The sequence below is a fragment of the Neopsephotus bourkii genome, unplaced genomic scaffold (assembly GCF_033783945.1).
Source record: "Neopsephotus bourkii isolate Nb327-2 ecotype Australia unplaced genomic scaffold, CSIRO-AGI_Nbou_v1 NB_659, whole genome shotgun sequence".
Classification (NCBI taxonomy): Eukaryota; Metazoa; Chordata; class Aves; order Psittaciformes; family Psittacidae; genus Neopsephotus; species Neopsephotus bourkii.
This window is the reverse complement of record NW_026901158.1, coordinates 4,949,977-4,973,571: the sequence shown is the minus strand read 5'-3', so window position 1 is coordinate 4,973,571 and position 23,595 is coordinate 4,949,977. Positions and strand designations below refer to the sequence as shown.

The 23,595-nt window shown below is 43.0% G+C and overlaps 1 protein-coding gene across 4 annotated transcripts in view; it reads left to right on the top strand.

The window, feature by feature from the left end:
* Positions 1–710: 710 nt before the first annotated feature.
* The window catches only part of NUP214 (nucleoporin 214), a 43,683-nt gene continuing 20,798 nt past the window's right edge, over positions 711–23,595 (top strand). For all 4 annotated transcript variants that reach the window (XM_061352741.1, XM_061352739.1, XM_061352740.1 and 1 more), the window contains exons 1-24: positions 711–837; positions 2,129–2,324; positions 3,109–3,260; positions 3,533–3,737; positions 4,150–4,220; positions 4,533–4,596; positions 5,307–5,410; positions 6,013–6,119; positions 6,745–6,811; positions 7,392–7,515; positions 9,447–9,608; positions 10,686–11,142; positions 12,506–12,681; positions 13,341–13,432; positions 14,004–14,093; positions 14,436–14,585; positions 14,823–14,981; positions 17,084–17,187; positions 17,718–17,900; positions 18,377–18,462; positions 18,565–18,648; positions 18,968–19,204; positions 19,950–20,111; positions 21,018–21,126. In XM_061352741.1, the coding sequence (XP_061208725.1) occupies positions 796–837; positions 2,129–2,324; positions 3,109–3,260; positions 3,533–3,737; positions 4,150–4,220; positions 4,533–4,596; positions 5,307–5,410; positions 6,013–6,119; positions 6,745–6,811; positions 7,392–7,515; positions 9,447–9,608; positions 10,686–11,142; positions 12,506–12,681; positions 13,341–13,432; positions 14,004–14,093; positions 14,436–14,585; positions 14,823–14,981; positions 17,084–17,187; positions 17,718–17,900; positions 18,377–18,462; positions 18,565–18,648; positions 18,968–19,204; positions 19,950–20,111; positions 21,018–21,126 (3,383 nt within the window). In that variant the 5' untranslated portion in view covers positions 711–795. The remainder of the gene's footprint in view (positions 838–2,128; positions 2,325–3,108; positions 3,261–3,532; positions 3,738–4,149; positions 4,221–4,532; positions 4,597–5,306; positions 5,411–6,012; positions 6,120–6,744; positions 6,812–7,391; positions 7,516–9,446; positions 9,609–10,685; positions 11,143–12,505; positions 12,682–13,340; positions 13,433–14,003; positions 14,094–14,435; positions 14,586–14,822; positions 14,982–17,083; positions 17,188–17,717; positions 17,901–18,376; positions 18,463–18,564; positions 18,649–18,967; positions 19,205–19,949; positions 20,112–21,017; positions 21,127–23,595) is intronic.

The following is a 23,595-nucleotide window of genomic DNA, read 5'->3' as shown; positions in this document are numbered from 1 at the left end:
GCCCTTAGATCAGAGCCTGTGTCTGCTTTCTGCTGCCTCTTAGCCTCTGGGACCGCACCTGCTCTATTGGGCTGTGTGTGTTAAAGCTGTTGTTGGGTTAGACAACAAAGGCAGTGCATCCCACAAGGGAAATCGGGTTGCGGTTTGCCACAGTTTAGGTCATGCCCAAAGCCGTTGCTGCCTTGTGTCTCTGTGGTGCTGGAGAAGAGCAGCACAACCCGATGGAGCTGGGCACAGCCTTTCAAACATGTCCTTGTCTCTATAGGGCTAAATGCCAAGGTGATGCGCTGGCACTGAGTGGGGCAGGAGGGAGCAAGGCAAAGCCCTATTAAAGCCCACAGTGCTTCTATGGCTCCTAGAGCACAAACTGAACCCGCTCACAGCTTTCCAGCTCCCCCCGGAGGTGCACGGGGACCACCCCCGACCACCGCACCGGGTGCTCCCACCGCAGCCCGTGCTAAGAGCTCCAACAACAGCGGCGCAGAGAGTACCGGAACCCCTCACTATGGGCTGAGTGACGCGGCGGAGCAGCCCCCGCCATGCCGACAGCCCCCATCCCTCGGGGGTCGGTCCCCTTGGGCCTCCGCGACTGGAAACCAGCGTTTATCAAGCCCCGCCATGCCGACGAGCGAGTCTCCTCCGCGTTCACCCTCGCGTCGCAGCGCGGCGGAGGCGGAGCCTGCTGGAGGACCGCGGAGCACAGAGAGCGCTGCGTAGCGCGGCCCGCCCGGAAGCGGAAGTGAGCGCGGCGGCGGGGCATTCCCGGCTGTGGCTGAGCGGCGGGGACCGCGGGCCATGGGGGACGACATGGACGTGATCCCCGAGCGGGAGATGAAGGTGAGCGGTGGGGAGCGGGTTTGGTGTGGGCCGTGAGGGGAAGGGGGCTTGGGGAGGGCCCGGCCTGCGCTGTGAGGGGTGGTGGGTTGAGGGGTACATAGGGGTGCGTGGTGTTGGCTCGGGTCATGGCGGCCCCGTTTGAAGCGCCCTGGAGGGGTTGTGGGGCGCTTTTCGGTAGGGTGTGGGGTGGAAGGGGGAAGAGCCGGCGTGGCCGTTGTTGGGGAGGGTGTTGGTAACGGCTGGGGAGGTGAGAGGTGGAATGTGAGGGTTGGAGGAGCCTTGTCTGGGGAGCGATGTGCTGAGTGCTGCTGTCAGCACGCCGTGTGCTGGGAATCTGCTTTGGGAGGCAGCGCACGTGGCTCTCTGCTATGGGACAGTGTAAACTGCAGGGTCGTGCCGGCCTCTGCCGTTGCTGGGTTTACCGGAGTATAGGAGCAGGGCCATGGGGGTACGGATTCCTGAAGCCCACACGGGTCTTTGTGTAGCTGTTTTCTGCTCAGGCACCTGCACAAACAAGGGAGTTGGGCTGTTTGTTTCGTGGAAGTTTATGAGTTCTGCAGCCTCCTCAGGCTGAAGGAATGTTCTTCCTCAGTGCTTTAGCAGTAATCTGGAAACGCAGCTCAAATGCTTGGTTTGAGTTACTGGCGTTAGACCCAGTGCTCTGTTCGGCAGCTGGCACCTTGGGAAGAGATGCTCATTGCTAAGGGGATCCTCAGGTTTTGCATGACAATAGTGAGGTTTCTTAAATCAGTTTGTGTTTTGGGAGGTTTTTATCTCTTCTCCCTTTTGCAAAGTGGCAGCGTAAATTTTGAGAGAAACAAATGCAGAAAATAACATTATACAAAGTAGTTACTGGGATGGGTGGTAGGAATAAGCATGTCTGTTCAAAATTACACTAGCAAGCAAAGATGCATCTAAGCAGATGTGTGCTTTTGTTCAAGCATGGTGTGTTTCTGCTTTGTTCCCTTCTCTTTTTCTTCTGTACCTGTTGGCTAGTTTTGGTATGTTTTTGAGGAGTTAGATGTATTCAGCTCCAACAGGTTTTATGAACATAGGCAGCGGATAGAAGAGAGATTCAGCGAATGGAAAAATGTGGTGTGAGTTCTGTCTTTCTTAGATAAGGCAGAAAATAGGATGGGATGGCCAGTGACAGTGTGGGTATGGACTTGGCTTTGGCAGGTTTGGCAGCTCTCGTGGAGGGGATTTTCAGCTTGCTGTCTTAGAGAAACTCAGGTAAACTATTCCTCTTCACCAGCATACGTACAACTACTTCCCAACTCTCTTGCCACAGGATTTTCAGTTCAGAGCACTGAAGAAGGTCCGCATCTTCGATGCTCCTGACGATCTTCCCAAAGAGCGCTCCAGTCTCCTTGCGGTGTCTAACAAATATGGGCTGGTCTTTGCTGGTGGAGGAACCAGCCTGCAGATCTTTCACACTAGAAATCTCCTCATGCAAAACCAGATGGGAGAGGATCCCAATAAAATTGGTAAGATGCACTTGGGTCTCATGGTCTTTGCAGACAGCTTTATATGGTTTTCTATGATACGGAGCTCTTGGCTTCTGATACAGCCCTTGTCATGCTCTTTAGTGTGCTTGAAATTACCACATTTTCTTGTGTGAGAAGGCAGAAACAATATTTGCCCTATCTCTAGCTGCGATGAAGTGCAGTTGTTGGGAACATGTCACCAGGATGCTCCGTGCTGACTCCTGTCCAAGTGTCATTCAGGTCTGGTCATCTGTGCTCAGCGCTGTACAGTGAGGTTCCCTTTTTCCCTGTAGCCACATGCTGCCTCAGTGGCCAGTCTTTGAACCATGAACTTGTGCACACATCAGGGACGTGAGTGAGTGGAGGGGCAGAGTTCTCACGCTAGCTACATGATTGTCCTCTAGGAGAGGAAGCAATCACTGTTCCACCACCTAAGTTCTAAATACACCAAAGTGCAAAATGATTTTCATTGTCTTTAGTAACTGTACCATCCGAGGTATTCATGTGCATGCATAAATAAACCCAAAAATCTGTCCACTTATTTTTCCTCCAACCTAGGAAGAAAAGTGGAATTTTCATTTTTGGGAACTCTTGAGACTGTGTTGGTGGAGATCAAAGGGTTTGCTTTCACTTGGTTTTTCTAGACATTAAGTTTGATGGCTGCTGTTACTAGGACTGGTGATTTTTGCATGAACTTATTCTAATGGTATTGTTTTTCAGGAAGACTTCTTGCTATTGAAATTTGTCCCCTCTATTTTATCTTTCTTTCCTTTTGTGTTTTAAGTGGAGAATGTTCAGAGTACTTCAGTTCCCATGAAATTTCCAGTGCAGCACCTGGCATTAAGCTGTGATAATCTCACGCTGTCTGTGTGTATGATGTCCAGTGAGATTGGTTCCTTCATTGCCTTTTTTGATGTCCGCACATTCTTAAACCAGGTAAAGTGTATGGAAAGTGGGTTGTGTTTTGGGGTTTGTTTTTGTTTTGTAGAATACAGCAAGAGGAGAGGCATAGCGTGGGTGGGATTTTCTTTCTGTCTCTGTGATATATCTTGTAAAGGAGTTGCTCAGTAAACTCAGAATATGCTTCTTATTTTTTTTTATCAGTCATTAATTTATAGAAAGATCAAAATAGTTTTGAATTATGACTTTGGGAGAACTTGACTTTGTGCTCAACTTTGACCATCTCATGTATTTTTCTTTCCTAAAAGGCAAAACAGCAGAAACGTGCATTCGCTTATCACAAACTGGCCAAGGACTCGGGAAGCACAGCGATGGTCAATGACCTGAAGTGGAACCCAGCTAGTCCTGCCATGGTAGCCATCTGCCTGTCTGATGGCAGCATCTCTGTCCTGCAGGTCACAGACTCTGTGAAAGTGTATGCCACGCTGCCTTTCACTGTAGCTGTTACATCTGGTGAGTGGCAGCCTCTGATAGCATACAGAGTATCGGATACTGGAAAGGAGAAGCAGACTGGTAGATGTAAAAGGAATCAAGCTGTTTTTCTCATGAGGAGGTTTCTTAATGAAAAATCCTTCACAAAAGGAAGGATTTAAAACCCCTGAGACTCAGAGAATATGTCACAATGTGCCCACCTTTAGTTTGTGCTGTCTCAGGCTCAACTCATTTCCAAGGAAACATGTTATAAGAGTCATTATCTGTTGGGTTTTGATCTATGCAGTCTTGCATTCTCTGTGACTGTTTAATTCAGATTAATGACTTTTTCCAGGGGGAAAACAAATGTGGTTTTAATTTCTTGGTCCTGCTTTTGTGAGGCCTTGTAACTCTCCAGTTCCTTAGAGCTAATGAAATTCTCTGTTTTGCTTAGTGTGCTGGAGCCCAAAGGGAAAACAACTGGCTGTAGGGAGACAAAATGGCACCGTGGTGCAATATCTGCCTGTAAGTATGGTTGGTAGTGAGGCTTTATGTCTGTTCATTAGTTTGTAATATGCTTTATTTTTCCTGTGTCACCAGCTACAGAATTTAATCAGGTAGCACATGGTGTGAGCTATGTGAAGCTGCTCAAGTGCTTCAGTGTCTTAGACCAATGCTGGGTTTAGTTTAAGGTTTGCACCTTACACTTAGAAATCATGATTTCAGCATGGTTAAAGAGTGGGTGCTCAAAACCAGTTCTCTGGGCTTTCAGCAAAGCTTGCAATTGGTTTTGTTTGTTGGCTTATTCTTTGTATTTAAGCGTGGTTTCATTTGCAGAATCTGCAGGAGAAGAAAGTGATCCCTTGTCCTCCTTTTTATGACTCGGACAATCCCGTTAAAGGTACACCTTTAACTTGTTTTCTCTTTTCAGATATTTCTACTCATTCAACCTCACGTTGGGTTTAGTTCTAGCAGCTGTATACTGCACTGGTTATGTAATTACAGTGTGAGTTTTAAATACTTGGAAACAATAATTATATGTTTTAGCTCTGGGTTGTGTAGAAAAATTACCAGTTGGCCAGAGTGCCTGTCTATTTCTGGAATGCTTTAAATGTGCATATGAAAAGCTATTTTTTGCTCACTGGAATGATAGACAATACTGTCACAAGCAATCTCCATTTAGCAGGGAGATTTCTGGATATAAATGCCATTCTCCTGTCTCCTGTGAGTTTCATCCCATCATGTCTCTTCAATAAAATGTCAAAGCAGTAAGTTTAGAAAAGCAGAAACACTTGGTGTGGGTATGCCAGAACATCAGCCATGTTTGCAAACACTGGCAGTGTCTGGCCTGGGATAAAAGCAAGCAAATCAAATACATTCTTTGTTTGAAATTTCTGAGATTAAATAGGGATGGGGTTTTGTTTTTTCTTTTTTCCTTAATAAGATTGATGTTCTCCAGGTGGATCACTGAAATTCTTTATCTTGGTAGTGATTCCTTATTTATTTGTTTTGTCATTTACTTTTCTCTGCTGTGCAGTGTTAAAATCAAGGTATAAGAAAGTATCATTCTGAAGTATTTCTGGCTGAGGTATTTGCTTCCTTCTCTTCCAGTTTTGGATGTGCTGTGGATTGGCACATATGTCTTTACTATTGTGTATGCAGCAGCTGATGGGACACTGGAAACACCTCCAGAAGTGGTCATAGCCATATTGCCTGTAAGTGCCAGAAAGTCACTAAAACAGTAGTGTTTGTTGCTTGTTCTTGACTTATAACAATGGCAAGTTGCTTTTATTAGTCACGTTAGTATTGTATAGATTTTGAGCTTGGTACTACTGTAAATTATGGTTTTGGGGTTGGGGGGTTTGAGAGGAGGTAATTGTATCCACTTGAATGCCAATCAGTAACTTGTTCTCTGGTGAGATCAAGTTATGACAGGAAGACTTCTATTATCTGAAGTAAACAGGTGGGAAGAAAACCTAAACAAAATAAGAGACACACACACACAAAATATATATGAGGACTCTACATCATTTAATTAAGGAGATTTTAAGGCCTGATGATACGCTTTTTCTCTGTGTAAGGTTATTCATTGCAGGGGAGGCGGGGTTGGAGATTTAAATTCCCTGGTAGCCTCTTTATTGTTCCTTTTGGAAGGAGGGTTTTGGTTTGTTTGCTTTGTTCTTTTTTAAGTGATCTCATGATGCCTGTTCTCTCTTGAAGTATGTAGCAATTATTGGTGTACCCTGATACAGTGGTATTTATGGGAAAGTACTTGATTTCTGTGATGGAAGGTAAATTACCAATGTTTGCTTTACAGAAAAAGGAAGAGAAGCGACCAGAGAAGTTTGTGAATTTCATGGAGCCTTGCTATGGGAGCTGCACAGAGAGACAGCATCATTACTTCCTCAACTATGTTGAGGAATGGTAAGTGGCAGGAATCATGGCAATGTCCTCCTCTTGTTCCTCATGTCTGAGTGGTCAGTGCTTCTCTGTATGTTATGTTCCTCCTTTTTGTAAAGTACATAATACCTTAGTGTGAGAGAAATTAACTGAAACTATTATCTTATAAATTATCTTGTAAATGCTTTGTTAAAGTACAGCTAATTTCTCCTACATGCTTTATCTCGGTGCCAACATACTCATTTGTCTGGTGTTATCTTGTTACATGTTGGTTGAAGCACAACCTTTTGTCTTGCTTAACTGTGTGTGAAGAAGCTGTACCTAACTTTTTAACTGCTTAACTTGAACCATCATTACTTACAATAATAAAGTGTGAAATCATTGGAAGGTAAAGGGATTCAGCCCCTGGTGACTAGCTTTAAATAAAAAAACCCCAAAGCCCCATCAAAACAAAATAAATGCTCTGTAGTGATGTACCCAGTCATATGTCCCTTAGGAGGAAGTTAAAAACATCCAAAGTTGTTTTCATCTTAGGAAGAAAAGTCAGTTTTATAGTCTTATAACCCTATTGCTAGTTTTTAATTTGTATAGATTATAATGTGGAGTGGGGGCCTTATTGGTTTTGACCTGTTTGTGTCTGTGCTTACAGGGATCTGGTTCTGGCAGCTTCAGCAGCTTCCACAGAAGTCAGCATTCTTGCCAGGCAAGGGGATCAGGTATTATTTTTTATTCCTCTTCCATTTGTGCCTATGCACCTCCTCTTTGTTGAAAATCTATGCAAGTATAACCTATGTAAGCCTTGAAGTACAATGAAATGGTGTATTTTTTAGGAACAAAACCAAAAAAAAGCCTTTCTTTTTGCATCTGAGTTGTACTGAATCTCAAGATAAACATAATCCTTAGTTGAACAAGAGATCAGAGTGGCACAAAAGAGAAAGGCGAAGCAGAAGCAGTATGCTGTGAACCAAGTACCAGAAATCTGTTTTTCATGATTCACTTGGCATTCTCAAAATTTGGTCAAGCTCACTATAATGAAGTGATTCATGTGAGTTCATCAATTCAGGTTAAACGCTAAAACTGTCTGACCTTAACTCTGGTGTGCAATGAGGTGTGAGAAGTCACACCGGAATCTCTGGAGGGCCCTGGTTACTTCTGGCATTTGTTAATCTGACAAATGTAAGTAGTTGCTCTGTAGCTTCTTTGCAGTCTTGTTTTCCAACTGTATTGGGCTGAAGTTCTGCAGAAGGCTGATCACAGGAAAGCAGCAGGCAAAATAATAATCTTTATTTTTTGCAGAACTGGGAATCATGGGTTTTGGAGGACTCCAGCAGAGCAGAGCTTCCTGTGACAGATAAGAGCGATGACACTCTGCCTGTTGGTGTTGCTGTAGACTACACCAGTAACACGCCTATTGTGATCAGTAAGTCTTGTTAGTCTTTCCTGTGGAATAATCCAACAATGGCAATATATGAGATTTTTTTAAGGGGGAGCCTGGAGATCTGAGTTCTGGGAGATTGTCCTGAAAGGGAGACCAATGTACATCCTGCCTTTTTATATCAAACCCACAGTATGTGGGCTTAATTCTGTGTAAGGATTCAAATGGTAAAGTGTTAAATACAGTTCTTCAAAGCAGCTTGGGATACTACACTAACAGATATGGCAACAAAGCACTTGAGTTATGTCTGTGTTTCACAGAGCTGGGGTAATAGTGTGTTTAAAGCAGGCATACTCTTAACACCAGTGATTTCAGACTGCCTGTGAGGTTTCCTTTATTCTTGTAGCTCATGTCATTTTGCAGAACCATTTTGTATGAAGTACATTTGCACTAATCTAAAGGAAAAGTGGGTTAGTTTCAAAGCCAGAAAACGCTAAGATCATTGAGGTGGATCCATAGGTTTTCACTCTGCATTAAAGCACAGAATCTGTACTGACTGAACCCTGCTGTGCTCTGCATCTAGTCAGTTGCATCGCTGCTGTAACCTCTGTGCTGCCTGAAGGCTCTTCAAAGCACCTTTGTCAGAGGTTGAAGCTGGAGATACATCTGAGCTATTGCATTGTACCTTAGTGAATTCTGAAAACTCTCTCTTGAAACCTAGAGACAGGTTGAAATAGAGATGCCTTCAGGCAGAGTGGAAGGTACTGCAGTCAGGAGTTCCTGAAGAGCACAGGAGGGTGCCAGTTAACTGAGAACTTTACCTGAATGAAAACCTACAGTAGGGAATTGAGGTCAACCTTTGTACTTGAATGCCAAGTTGAATTTGGAGCATTTTCTTTGTTAATCTGTACAATTATTGGATTAAGGAGCCTGTCAGAACAGATATTTTAAAGCTCAGGTTGTGCTGCCCTAGGAGTTTTTAGAAAGGTTTTTGGAGAAGCTTTTTTGCTAACACATTGTCTGTGTTCTCAGAGTGAAGTCAGCTCAGTTTTTGGCTACACATTAATTGGCTTTGCACTTCACTGCAAGTTTGGATTGCAAAGAAACCTCATTCGTTCTGGAGCTTGTTCCCATGTGGAAACTGGCCTTCCCTAGCACGCTTTTCCTGAAGAACCAATAGGTAGAGAAACATGGCCATCCACTGCACTGCCTAACAAAGCACTGTGATTATAGCAGATTTGTCCTGCATGCTGGATTTGTTGGGGTCTTTTGTTTAATTTAGCACAGTTAAACCATTACAGATCTTTTAATTTCTGTATTGCAGTATCTGTAATATGTTCTATATAATATTACAGGTATTACTTATTTATTCATAGAAATATAGGCAGTGATTTGGGGCCTTTAACTATGCTGAGACTATTTGAACTGAAGCAGATTCTTAGGCTCAAAACTGCAGCTGCATGAAACACAAATATATCAGAGGTTCAGATCCATCAGGATGGTTGCTTGATGTTGGCTTTCTTTAAAGTTAAAAAGCTGTGAGTCTCTCTGTACTTTATGTACATGAATATTAATGATGTGACTGGACCCAATGGAATGTGGGGATTGCTGAAGGGCAGAGAGGATTGAAGGAGAGAGCAGCATATAGGTGAAGAAAAAGGTGCTTCAAAACAGGAAAAGGCTTGGCATGGGAATACACGGGTGAAAGTTTGGCTTTGTCATTCAAGAGATGGCATTTGATTATCAAAACAACGCTTCATCTATGAATTTATGAATCATGAAGTCAGGAATAGGAAGAAGTAAAGAAGGGGAAAAGAGAATTAAGCGTTCACAGAGAAGCAAGGGAACAAAGATGTGAGTGAAAGCAAGAAGGGATATATGTAAGAAATAAGGTGCTAAGCAAATCACCTGAAGGTGCCAGTAGGAGCAGAACAGGAAAGTGTGGCTGCAGGACTTACATGTGTGATCTCCGACAGGTGATGAGAATACCCTTCCTCCAGCTCCAGTTCTGATCCTGCTCTCTACGGATGGTGTGCTCTGCCCATTCTACATGATCAATCAAAACCCAGGGGTTAGATCACTGATTGTGACCCCAGAGCCATTGATGTTAGTAGGGGAGAGAGTTCCAAAGTCGGCAGGTAAGTGCTTCGGTGGGTTAGGAAAACACTTGTCTTTGTAGATCTTTGTCATCTTCATTTGTAAGTTCGGTAGAAAGACATATATGTGGCCACAGAAAATATATTTCATTCTTTATAATGGTAATGGGGAGCAGTTCTTGGGTGTTTTGTGCTCCCAGGACTGTTCTTTGAATCAGTGTGAAATTACCTAGTCCTGTTCATTATTCAGGATGTCGAGTACTTTGCAGACTGTGCATGTAGATTCTGTTCTGCACCAATCTTTGTAGAACAGAGCCAAAGCAATTCTAGGAAGAAATTTGCCCAGCTTTGGGGTTTATGACTGGAACTGCAGCAGTGGCTGCAGGCTGTGCTTGGGGACAAGGATCAGGCATGATCTTTTATTACGGAGGGGTGATTGTTGTCCTCTACGTGTTTTGCTGTAGGACGCCACGGTATGAACTAAAGTTTTGGCTGCAGGAAAAGCTTACTTAAACAGCAGGTTTCTGCAGCACTGAAAATTCTGTTAGAAGTTGAAAAGTGGTGGTTTTATCTGAGTTATATATGTGCTGCTATATGCACTGTGAAGTAGGCAGTTTCCTGTGCTGGGTTATGCAGATAAGGTGATTGTTTTGCTTGTCTGCATGAATGCAGTAGTAATTGCAAACTGACCATTTTCTTCCCTACGCCCAAATGTGCTTCTCCTTCCTCAAATAGAATGCTTTGTTTGGCAGCCTGCCTCTCTGCAGCACTGACTTGACTTGTGTGCTAACAGCCGGTTTTATATGAGGTGGCAGGATGGTCATCAAAATCAATGGAGAAAGGTGAAGCCTTTTCACAGGAAATTCCAGAAAACATTAATCTGGGCAGACAGTAGTATTGATTTTTGAGTTGGACTTTGTGCAGTTTCTGTATCACTTATTGGGTTTGGGGACTGGAAGCCTGGGTCTGCCATTTCTCTTCCTCAGTGTACTGTCTGTCCAGCTAGCAAGGTATAGTGCTGAGCTGTCCCCATCAGATAGCATTTGGTCTTACAATGCCTTTTGCCATTAGTCAGTGCAGCCAGATGAGTCTCTTCCTTTCCCATTTGTCTCTTTGCAGGAAGTACTGCCACAACTCCAACCACTCCTCCAACTTCTTCAAAGCCTGACACAGCACCAGGGGCTGCTCCTGCTGCTCCTGCCTCAAGTCAGGCTCCTGCAGCGGGTGGAGCAGCTGCTTTCTCCTTCATGCCTTCAACTGTGAAGATGCCTGGCTCTACAGGCAGTGATCCTCCACCTTACCCCTTTGCCAGTGAAGCCTCCAAGCAAGCCCCAACTTTCAGTCTGACTGGAGCATCAACGTTCACTTTCTCCTCTGCTTCTCCTAAGTCGTCTGTGACCCCTGCTCCTTCTGTAGCCACCACTACAACTACTGCCACCTCCTTTTCATTTGGATCCATGAACTTCAAACCAGCTGCAGAGAGCTCAACAGGGCCACCTCTCTCCACACCACCTGCTGCACAGAAGACCTGTTTTGCCCCTTCAGCTTCTTCAGTCAAAGTGAACCTCAATGAGAAGTAAGTAGATGCAGTAGTTAATGCAGTGGTTGCATATTAAATTGCTTCAGGCACAGAGTGTGTGGTAGTTCTGAAGATGGTTTCTGGCTTTTTGCCTCACAGCTGTTTCCCATGCTTCCAAGAAAGCACTGAGGAAACCTCTCTTTAACCAAGTCATAGGGCTCTGAGAATCCTCAGTGCTCACAGTGATAAAGGTTTTGTTCATGGGCAAAATAATAGCCAAGGGATAACGCCAAAAATTAGACTTATCATTTGCCAAATTGCCAGAGACCTGTTTTTTTCATGTCTTTGCTTCCTAGGCATCAAACAGTAATTCCATGCCTTACTTTGATGCAAATTATGGTTAAAGATTCCTGGAGAACACTGGGCTTTGGAATCCTTTATGTCTGGGACTGGTTTAGTGTGGTGGTGATAGCACATCCTTCTTCGAGTGTTTGTTGAAGGTTCCTTACCCCTAACCTAAAGAGCAACTCGCAGAGCCGAGAGGAAGCTGTACCCATAGCTGGCTGATTTCTACTCCCATGGTCAGTAGAGAAGGTGCCAGACTTGATTTTGTTCTTCAGTAGATACTTGTCACTGAGCATAGGATCTACAGACTTCAAAGCCTGTTCACACCAACTGAAAGAAAACTGATCCTGATTACAGACTGTGCAGAATGAATCTGGGTGATGAGTGTTCTCAGATCATATACCCACTCTTCCCTCCAGCTCCTGAGACTTGCTCTCTGTTTTTAGAAAGAATGGTTTAAAACACAGCTTTGCTAATTGGACCTGCTTTCTAGGGAGGGAAATTTCCATGTAAATGCATCGTAAGAAATTCCTGATGCTTCAAAGGATTATTTTTTTAATTAGGAAAATCTTAACTACACCAGGATCTGATAGTGGCTCTTAATGGCTTTTTGAATTTTATATTTTGTGTATAAAGCAAATGATACGCTTGTGAATTGGCTGAATATTTAAATTGGCTGCCTTGAGGAGCTGAGTTTGCAGATGAATAGAAATTCATATTTTGCAGAGTTTCTTTGAGCCTTGCTGCACGGATGACACTAAAGGCAGCTCAGATTTGCTGGTGAAAAACTATGAGGTGCATTTTGAAGCAGGAGGGTACTTTTTGTGGCATTTAACTTTTGCTCACTGGGTGGGTCTATGGTAGCAGCCTTTGTGGTACCACATATTCAGAAATGATCCTGAATGGCTCCTTCCTGATATTACCAGAAGCTACACTTGTAATGCTGTATCTGGAGCTTGAATTTCTTGCTGATCCCAGAGGATGCCAACTCATTAGGAGCCAGTGCTTCATTTTGGATGGAGGGAAACAGCCAGGACCAGTTCAGAGCTGAAAGATGTTCTGCTTTTCATTGCAGGTTCGCTGCTGTAGACACCTCTTCTCCCACTAGCAGCAGTGGTCAGTCCACTTCCCCAATGTTTTCATTCTCCAGCACTTCAAAAACTGGTTCTGGAGCTCCTCTGAGCCAGTCCACCCCCTCTGCAGCTTCTCCCACCACACCACTGAAGGCTTTGACACCTGTGTCTGCTGCAGGTAGGATTCTGATGCATGTTGTTGGGAGTAATGCACTGTAAGCAATGTTCTGAAAGTTTTAGGACATAATGAGCTTTGTTTGGCTTCTTTCTTGTTTTTCCTGCTGCCTTTATTGATGCAGTGAACCTCCTGATCTGCACACTGTAACGATGGGATGGACTTAGCGCTGAAACCGAGAAGTTTTTCCATTTGCATTCTTTGCTCCCTGGAGAGCCAGATGTGAACTGAATATATTCAGCTGCTTAAGTTCATCCACAAGTTCTGGCGCTTTCAGTGATCTGTAATGCAACTCTGATTAGGAATGCTTCTGAGCAGTCACAGAAATCAGTGCCTTATCTTGCATCTTGATCAGAAATGAGTTTAAATTAGATCACACTCATTTGTTAACAGAAAAATATTCAATCTCAAATGATCCTGTGACCACATTGAGCGTCCTTCAGGAATGTTAGAGCCACATGCTGGAGAGTGACAATTGTTACTGTTAGCAGGGAAGTTGAATGGGCGTAAAACAGGACCTAAGGAAGGTGTGTTCTTGCACTGGGGCCATACTACCATTGCTTTTGCATTTGACAGTGTCTATTATAGTTTTGTGTGATTGCAGCCTTTTTTTCTGAAGCTTTGTATAAGTTCATAATTTACTGTTCCTCTTTAAATTCCAGTGTCACGTCCCACTCAAAACATGCTTTCCACTTCTTCAGTACAGAAGACAGCCAAAATCACCCCTTCTGCAGCAAAGCCAAGCTCTACTCAGGTAGTGGGAACTTGAGTGGACTCTTTAGAGGCTGAATGTTTTACATGTCCTGTGAATCACTTAGAATTTGTTGAATTGAGTAACTGTCCTTAGGTCAAAGAATTAGCTGGCTTTAGACATTAAAATAGTAGCAAATCTGTGGGACTAAATCCATGTTTTACGCATGCCTTTGGGAGCTGTGTTTTGGTGTACGTTGTCATAATCACAGTTATAGAAACTAATTCTTCCTATTAGTATGGAAATAAGGTTTCACAGCTTTCCTAGCCAGTAATCAGTCAAGAGATGCCCTGACTGGCTATTAAGAGAAACACCAAGTTTGTGAGATATTAAAAGCAAAGCAGTAATACAGAGCAGCCCACAAAGACTTTGTTTGCTTCCATAAAGCTTTAGCCATGTATCCCCAGGTACCCTATGGTCCTACTTCAAATGTGAACATACCACTCTTAGTCTGTGAAACTAGTCTGAATGGAGTTTGTAACAGCAGGCCTCTTGATATTCTGAGCTCCCTGTTTCTAAGGTTATATTCCTAATATTGTTGCTTTTGTTCGTGTGGGTTTTTTTCCTTTTTTAGGGCAAATCAGCAGTCCCCAGCACAGCTCTAGATAAACAGGCCCACCAGTGGAAGGATTCAGACCCTGTCATAGCAGGATTCAGAGAGGAGGTGAGATTTCCAACCAGTTCTCTTCATTTTGGAAGCTGTAAGACCACAGATACTTCAGTTCACCTGTGATCTGATGGTGTCTGTCAGTAGTTTAGGAACCAGAATGGTGATTTTTCCCAAGATAATCAGCCTGGTTTGTAGTTGCTGTTTGTGTGTCCTGTTCAGTCATCTTTAATTTCAGCCACTGTGCTGGAAAAATGGAGTCTTTTCCATGTTAATGTTCAAGAAGTATTTCTTGCTTTGTCTGCAAAACAACCAGTGTTTGCTGTGTGGTGTCCAGGAGCTGTGACATTTGTTCTAGTCCCTGTTATGTTTCAGTGGTTGCACTTTCTTCCTCTGTAGATTGCACATTTTCAAAAGGAAACGGAGGAACTGAAGGCCCGGACTACCAAAGTCTGTTTCCAAGTTGGTACTCCAGAGGAAATGAAGCTGTTGCGCACTGAGTCGGATGATCTTCACACTTTCCTCTTGGAAATTAAAGAGACAACAGAGGTGAGCAGAGTATCTTCAAACCGTTTAGCTCCTCAGCAGTGACTGTTCCTTTTCTGATGTTCCGATTTAACCTGCTAGAGCTGAAATGATGTAGATGGAGCATCTGACTGTGCTGCTTTAATATGGGGGTAACATCTGCATTTGTGCTTTCAGGCAGACTCTTGGAGAAGCCCCTTTGCTTGAGATGGCAATTAAAAATAGTTACTTTGAACCTTGTTCCATCTGTTCCATTTGCAGTCACTTCATGGAGATATTAGTATTCTGAAGACAACCTTGCTGGAGGGATTTGCAGGGGTAGAAGAGGCTAGAGAGCAGAACAAACGGAATCATAGCTCGGGGTATCTACACTTGCTCTATAAGAAACCTTTGGATCCCAAGAGTGAAGCACAGCTTCAGGTATGAAGTTTGTCAGCCACCTTCTAATCTAGAGTTTGAAATTAAATAAAACAAAACTGAGGCTCGTGTAAGTGCCCAGCAGTTTTGGTCTGCTGTAGATATTTGCTGTTTCAAAGGGCCTAGTAAAAGTCTGATGGGCTTTGTTTTCCATGAGTTTGCAAGATAAGCTGAAAATCCTCTCCTGAAGTTCCTCTGTGGTGTTGCCGTTTGCAGTGATGACTCAAACTGCTGAAAGGCAGTAGTTCACCTGAGATCCAAGTCTATTCTAAGCTTAGAATGTGACTCTTGACATCCTGTTCCTTCTCAGCCTGTAGTGTTTGCTCAGGGATTTCACTAAAAAGAGTCCTTCTTTTTTTCCCAACACTTTGTAGAAGAGTTCTTAGAATTATTTTTATCTTCAGCAAGTGCCTTATGGAACAATTTGATGATTTATTACGACTTACAGAATTGTATGGTTAATTTCATGGATGGCAGAACATAAAGCTAAATGATATTCTAAAAGCTGGGGCACAAAGGCAAGTAACCAGCAGTACATAAAGAGGCTTTCAAAGGCATGAAAGAAACAAGGGGTGAAGCACTCTTGCAGCTCGTGATGAAAGGGCTATTTAACCCTAAGCAGAATAGAGTGAATGTGCCCTACAGATGATACTTGGTTTTGAGGGGAATTTACCAGTATATAAAAGATCTTTGACTAGCAGGCTGAAAACATAATTGAATGTCATCTTTATTACAGTAGGTATGAAGAGCTTGCACATAGTTACTAGAAATCAGCCAATATGAAGTAACTTCTTTTAGGCCTGATCTCTAATCTTCACCTGGATTCTGTAGAGTGATTCTCAGTCTTAATTGTATGCCTTCTTTGATGTCTGGTGTGTCTCTGACATTTCAGGCTTATGACTTCAGTGAGGTGACAATCTTGAAATTAGTGTTTTACTGATCTAGATAGAGGATCATGAGGAAAGAGTAACAATGAGAGAAGTGGAAGTGGATTGGAATGTGTGGAGAGAGCTGTCAGATCAACTTTCAGAAAGTGTAGTCTGACTCTTAAACTTTGTTCAGTCTACATCTCCATGCTCCTGGGTGATAAAAGCTCACTTAGTTAACTTCATGTATTGGTTTTCAGTGATCCTGAGGCTTTTCTGATGTCCAGCCGTATTGGTTTGCTGTTCTGAGAGTGGCTGCTATATAACACTCCTAGTTGCTGGCGAGAGGAGACCTGTGCTTGGTAGTGTGTAACAGCCCACAGTAGGACTGGATCTGGTTACAGCTTGAGTATGTCACATTAGAATTTCATGCTGTATCTTGAGAACAGTTGCAGTGGAATTTTTCCCAAGCTGTGTTACTTGGCTGCTTCATCGTTGTATTTCATCATTCTGTTGAGATGAGCTGAAACCAACTGCAGTTTCCATTTCCACTGTACAAGATTGGAGTTCAAGACATGTTCATGACATGACAGGCTGGAGGGATGCCAATAATAAGACTGAACGCTGGTTTTGTTTAGGGAGCAGGCCATGTAGCCATGGCTGAATTGTGCAACTCTGTGGTCATGGATAAGTCCCTTTACTTTTTCTGTGCCCTTTTTTCTTTCCTACCTATAAAAATCAAGTTAATTCCTTGCCTTAATGTGGGAGTTATGAGCATTTGTGAGTATTTTCATGAATCATGGTCTGTGAATGCTGGTATCCTAGAGCCATGTGAATAGCCTGCAATGCTTTGATCACCTATAATTGTTGGAAGTTTCAACACTGTAAAATGGGAGCAAATGAATCATGTTCTGCGAATGAGATTTGAAACAAGGTTTTGTTTTGTATAATGCCTGATGTTTGTAAAACCCTTTCTGCAAGGACCTGGCAATGTTTTGAAAACATGGAAAGTATTATTTCCAGCTGGGAGCTGGAATAGAATGTCCTGTGAGTACTCGAGTCATTGATAAGTGGATTTTCACCATGTTGGGTTTTGTTGTGCTGATAAAACTTTCCAGGCAGAAATATGGGCAAGTGCTGCATGGTTTGGGCTGGATGAGCTTAAAGAGTCTTCAGCTTCTTCGTCTGAAACTGAGATTTCTCAAGTGAATGAAAAGCTGACTTTGTTTTGCATGGTAGGAAATTCGGCGCTTGCACCAGTACGTGAAGTTTGCTGTTCAGGATGTGAATGACGTTCTGGATTTGGAGTGGGACTCGCACCTGGAACAGAAGAAAAAGCAGAAGTGAGTAACTGAAACTGGAATACAGAGCAAGGAACGTGTTGGTGAATGTGGCATTATTCTCGAATCAAACAGACAAAAAACCCTTTTCCGTTTAACAGTATGATCTTTTACAAGGCATCTAGGAATGAAGCTTGACTAAGACACCTAATGGGAGCTATAGGTTCAGGCTATTTGGCTTCATGCATTTTACAAGCTCTCTGCATCTTTGTGTACAGTGTAAATAGCACTTACAGAAAAAAATGTAAGCTTTGTAGAAACCAAACACATTCACTGGTGGTAGCTACTGAAACCTTTCTGATAAGTAAAACATCTGAAATTAAATGAGGTAAACTAATAAACTTGCAGCATATCCAAAGGACAAACATGTATTTTGAGATGAACTGAACTGCTTTGGTGTCCAAACAAAGCCACATTTGATCTCATGGAGTTTAAGTAGCTAGTACCACTAAACTACTTTGCATACGCATGCCTGCTTGTGACCAGATATATAGAGAGGTCCTTATCCCTGTCTCTTGATCTGGTGTCTTAAGGCGTCTCATAGTTCCTGAGAGGGAGACCTTGTTTAACACCCTGGCTAATAACCGGGAAATAATTAACCAGCAGAGGAAGAGACTAAACCAGCTCTTGAACAGCCTGCAGCAGCTCCGACTTTATAATCAGACGTCTAAGTGGAGTGTTCCCAGTGATACATCTTCTCTTAACAGTGCTGAAAGGTATGTGAAACATGAGTTCCTGGGTAGCGTTGACACTCCTTTTCTTGCCTCCAGCAATATACAAGGGTGCCTCTTCCAAAGAATGCTGTTTTGTGGATGTGGTATTGGAAACAGGATGTCCTAAAAGTCATACTAAACTATGCCCATGTAATAGGGAAGCTCATGGGTTATGTTGTGTGGTTCACTATTTGATGCTTATCAGAAATTTCCCCTACAAGTTACAATTTTTATAGTAAGCAGGATAATAGAACCTCCTACCTCAGAGTACTGCTGGGTGTCTAAATTCAAGGGAGGAAGTGAATGGCTCTTAGAGTTCCAAAATAAAGATGCATTTATTTAAATAGCAAAGTATCTAGAGGAGCCAGTTGTTCTTGTAGTTAAACCAATGGTTCCAGTGGCTCCTTTTGTCCCCCTTTTGTTCCTGACTTGGTTTCTTTCTGCTGATCATGGTTTTTCACTGTTCTGTCTTGTCCCAGTTTTGACAGTGACCTTGAAAGCCTGCGCAATGCCTTGTTGAAAACTACTTTGGAATCACATGCCAAACCTCTGCCTAAAGTACCTGGTAATTTATTCTTTTTTTCCTGCATTCACACCATAAATGTGAATCGCTTTGGTTTTGGCTTGCAGTTTGATCATAGGCTCATAGCTGTCTTTGCTTTTCCAGCTAAGTTATCCCCTGTGAAACAGACACAGCTGAGGAATTTCCTAGCCAAGAGGAAAACTCCACCAATTAGGTCTACAGCTCCAGGTAAACCTTTAGTTGCCATAGAAGTCTGAAATGCTTTGCAGGAGGGTGACCTACCAGCTGTGGGAATTAGTCCTGAAATTACCTTTTGGGTTCTAGCTCCTCAATCCCTGCTTTTCATTTCCTGTTCCCCTGTCAGCTCTCAGTAAGTTTCCTTCAGTTACTGCCTTGTCAAAGACATCTTTTCCTCACAGTTAAGAATCCTGTCAATGCAGGATTAAAACAAACCAGTTTAAGATAGACTGTCTCTGTTTTGGCCGTTAGGCTGGATGGTTCCCTCAGCTTTTAACACACACATGTGATTTTGTTTCTGATACTGCAGCGAGTTTATCCCGATCTGCCTTCTTATCCACAAGATATTATGAAGATTTGGATGAAGTCAGTTCAACGTCTTCAGTTTCCCAGTCACTGGAAAACGATGATTCACAGGCAGTGGACCAGGAAGAAGAGGCTGCTCCAGTCCAAGTCCCTCGTCATGCTCCTGTGGTCCGTACTCCCTCTATCCAGCCTGGTTTGATGGCGCAGTCTCCATCCTTTGGGAAACAGCAGCTCTCCCTGGGTACTTTGCGTGAGTTGTTCTTGCAGTGTCTCTCCCCTGTCCTGCATGTGTTCATGTCTCAGTATCTTTAGCCACTGTGTCCATTGCTGGTGCTTCAGGTCCTGGGGAAATGAGGCTGCAGCATGCAGGTTTACATTGCCAGGTTTTTAGAAGCAGTTAGCAGACAGGCATTGTAACCTCATGAACTTGACCTGAAAGCACTAAAATGTCTTGACTCATTGGCTGTGTTTTTCTGATAGCCTGTTTCTTTCAGCCAGTACTGACCGTAGGTAGCATTGTCTTCCTTTAGTAACTTGTCTTAGGTGTATGCCATTATTTCTTTAAATAATGCCTAAAGCCCAGGACACTGAAGTACTACTACATTTGGTTGGTGTGGCCAGGGTTAGGAGTTCTGAGCCAGCGAGTCACAGTAAGAATTGTATTTGTATACTGTCAGTTTTCCTTGTGTGAGAGATCTTTTTATATTTTAAATCTCTGTATCCAGAGAGAAAGATGGTGTCAGCAGAAGTGTCTGTAACAGCAAACTGAAAGTCATTGGAATAACAACTATTGAGACTTCCGTGCTTGATTCATTGGGGTATACAGAAACTGCCAGGGACAGATTGTGTTGATTGTTTAAAAGCCCTGCAGTCTTGTCAGAAGGAAGCTGTGTGCTTAGAGGAAGTGTAGTTCAGCAAAGGCTTTCAAGTCTCCCTGATCTGTAGAGTTATAATGAACTATAATATTTTTGTTTGCTTGTTTTTAGTGTCTACATCTTCAAACCGAATCATACCGCAAGGGGCAGATAGTACGATGCTTGCAACAAAGACTGTGAAGCATGGAGCCCCTGCTCCCACTGTCACTGTTCCAGCACCACAAGCAGCTGCTGCTGCAGCTCTCCGGAGGCAGATGGCTAACCAGTCCCCAGGTAAAAGGATGGCTAATTGCCTAAATGATCTCTGAGCAGTTGAACATGGCTTTCACAAGAATTTATCACTCTCAGAGGAGAAGGTCACCAAACAAAATGTGACGCAGATCTGTATTTGTTGCACCTCTGAGTTATCCAGTGTTTCTTTGTCTTCCTTCTTCCTTTAAGCTGCAAGTACAAAATGCCTGAGAAACTCCCACCTCAGGTTTCTTCGTACCCCTACTCATCTGTGAAGGGGCAGAAATGTCGATAACTCTCAGGAGATCCTAGTGTAGCAATTGATCTGTGTGCCAGAAACTGCTGGAGAGCAGAGAAAGAACATCACTGGCCTCTATTAATAACTGCTCACTATTAGCTAAGCAATTAAAGATCTGAACTGTAAAACAATTTTAATATTGAAAAGCTGAAGGTGAACTATTGAATTAAGCCTTGAGTGGACAGGAGAAAGGTTTCCCAATTTAAGCTTTTCTTGTTTGGTTCTAGACAACACTGCAGCATCAGTACAGAAAAGAAACAAAATTCAGTTACTGGTAGTTTATTTTCCTTGCCCAAAGAGAGCTTAAGTGTAGAAAATGGACTAGTGATATGAATTCTGGTGGAGGCCAGGTGTAACTACACAGGTCATGTCTGTAAACCTGAGATGTTGCAATGTAGGTAAGGAAAAATATGTAAGAATAAATAGATTTGGTCAACTAACAATGAAAACTGTATCAACTAGGTAGAAAGCTCTCTGCTGCTTTGGTGTCCAGTAAGAAGGCTGACATACCAAACATTTTGGGCCAGCTACACCACATACCTTCTAGAAACCTGGATGGGTTTCTTCGGGAGTTACTCATAGGTAACCTATTGAATGAAATGCTTAATATGGAGAACATCTTTATCCATTTTTTTGCCTTTTCCTTAAAGCTGTAAGCACCTCCTTGACTGAATCAACCCTGAAAAACGTACCTCAAGTGGTGAATGTGCGAGAACTCAAGACTAGTGCATTGACTCCGGCTGTCTCTGCAGTAATAGGGTGAGTGGGTTCTCCCCTTCTTTCTGGTAGCTTTGGATAGCACTTGCAATAGAGCATGTCTGCCGATGGGGAGCAGTAGTAGTATTTTACATAGTCTGACAATGTAAGACCTAAAGTAGATGCATTTAGAGAAGAGTATTGAGTTTGTTGAATGAAAGGAAGAAATACTTTATTTCCAGGTCATTTAAGGATTTGCTAATGGCTTGTCCTGAACAAATGACAAGACCAGTGTTAACCTCCTTCTCCATTAGTCTGTGAAATGTGTTTTAGTGCTGCCTCTCCTTTTGGGATCCAGTGGTTTTACTCCTAATATGTACTTTGGATGTGGTGCCTCTCCAGTCACTACCTCTGTTCTGCCCCTCTGTGTGGGAAGTGCACCCCTCTGTCGCTGGTCTGTGGCCTTAAGCTGTCTAGATGTCGTTCCTTATACTTCATCATCCATTACACAGAAGAACTTCTCTGGAGTTATGCCTCTTCTGTCTGTCCTCAGATTCACCCCCTGAGGGAGGGAGAACTGTGTTGTGGCTTTTCTGAATACATCTCTCACATTCTTTGACATTAGAATTTTGACTGAAGGGTTGAGTGTCAGTAGGGGCTGATCTTTGGAAAAATATGAAGCTGCGAGTCTGTCTTCCTCACAAGTAAATTATGAATGTTGCCTTTAGCATTTAACCTTCAATTTGTGAAGGCTTCGTGTGAGTTAGCTGCAACACTTGGCTTTTCTACTTCTGTCTCCTACAGACAACAGCCAGCTCAGCTCATTCTAGAGATTTCTGTCTTATCACTAGGCTTTGTCACCAGCCACAGAACTTGTCCCTTTCCCTGTCCTAATGACCTTGAAACTCTTTGCTTGAAGTTCCTACAGTTGCTTAAAACGAAGATAATGATTGTCCATTCTGGGGCTGGGGGGGCAGGAGCACTACTGAAAAGTCAGAGCCAAGTTGGGCTTGCTGTGTAAAGCAGGAGAAACCACATATATTTGACATGTCCACATGGAGTTGTAAATGCTTTATCCATGTAACTGTGGGCTATATGTGCAGCTCCTGGAACAATTTCTCTTGTGCATCACTTGTCATTTTCTTACTTGTGTGTATACTCTCCATTGTCAAAGAAAAAAGGTGATTTTTCTTTGATGCTGCTTTTCAAAAAGGGGAACAGAGTCTTGCAGTGCTGGTACTCAGCTGCTGACCTTGACATTTACTTCATGGCTTCTTCTGCATTTTAGTTGGGAAACAGTTTGGGAGCTTTTTGCTACTTTATTTTCTCCTGAAAGTGATAAACTGAGAGGGGGAAGGGCAATGCTACATCTTTTGAAATGAAAATTTGCAGACAGCTCTGCTTGGAAGATTTTGTTAAAAGCAATGTTGTGGCCAGGAAGAGTTCTCGACTCTTAGTTTCATCAGAACTATGATAAGGAAAGTGAAGAGTACTGGCTGTACATAGACAAGGACAAAAGCGAGCAGTATGTCTCTGAGTTAAACTGTAGTTAAAGACCTGTCTTTCAAATCATTTAGACTGACAGTATTGATTGATCTCTCTAATTTATAGAGCACCAGCTAGCTTGATATCTTGAAGGCTTTTTTACAGTCTTATCTTACAGCTGACCTTATAAAAATGTACCCTCTGAAAAGTCTACCCAGATGAACCGTGCCTGCCAGTCAGGTTCAGCTCTAAAATAAAGAGCATTCACCCAGCAAAGTTAATTCATCTGTTTTTGCTGCTTCAGCCATCCTGGCTCTCTTCTGCTGCTGCAGCACACTCTTTGGGTTGTTAAGCAGTAACGGGTTGTCAGTTGTTATCAGTTGTTCAATGGCCTGTGGTGAGGTGTGTTGGTGGTCCCAGTCCAGTTATTTTATATATATAGTTTCCAGTGTAAAAAAACCTCTTTCCATAACTGAAGTCAAACCCACCATTTCCATAGCCTTGTCAGAGAAGCTGTGGGTTAAGTGATCTTTATACTAATGAAAAGGTCTCACTTCACATGACTTTCACAGACCTTCTGTTGGTTTATTCTTTGTTCGGGGTGCCTGTGAACTTGAAATTTACAGCTGTGCCTTCCCAACATGGACTCTTTCCAGTGCTAATCTTGGAGTTTTTCTGGTGTTCTTTACTTTTGCTCGAGGTAGAGGGCAAATCTAGGCCATGCAACAGAGAGAGTACTCACTGCTGGAAGGAAGGACTTACAAAGCTGTTGAAGGCACAAAACCCTATCCAGGACCAGACTGCTATGCAAATTTATTATTCCATGTGTGCATCCCCTTCCTTTGGAGCATAGGCAATTTCTGAGTTAGCCCATCTCTGATCAAATAGTAAATGCAGCTTGAGAGTCCTCATGAATTAGGAGATGCACAGCTTCTGATGCCCAGATTCACTTAGTGTCTGGGATTTGAACTTAAGCTTCTGAAAGCTCCTGGTATTGGCCGTTTAAGCTGCTGAGCCTGGTAAGCCACAGACCTGAGGAGTTGCTAA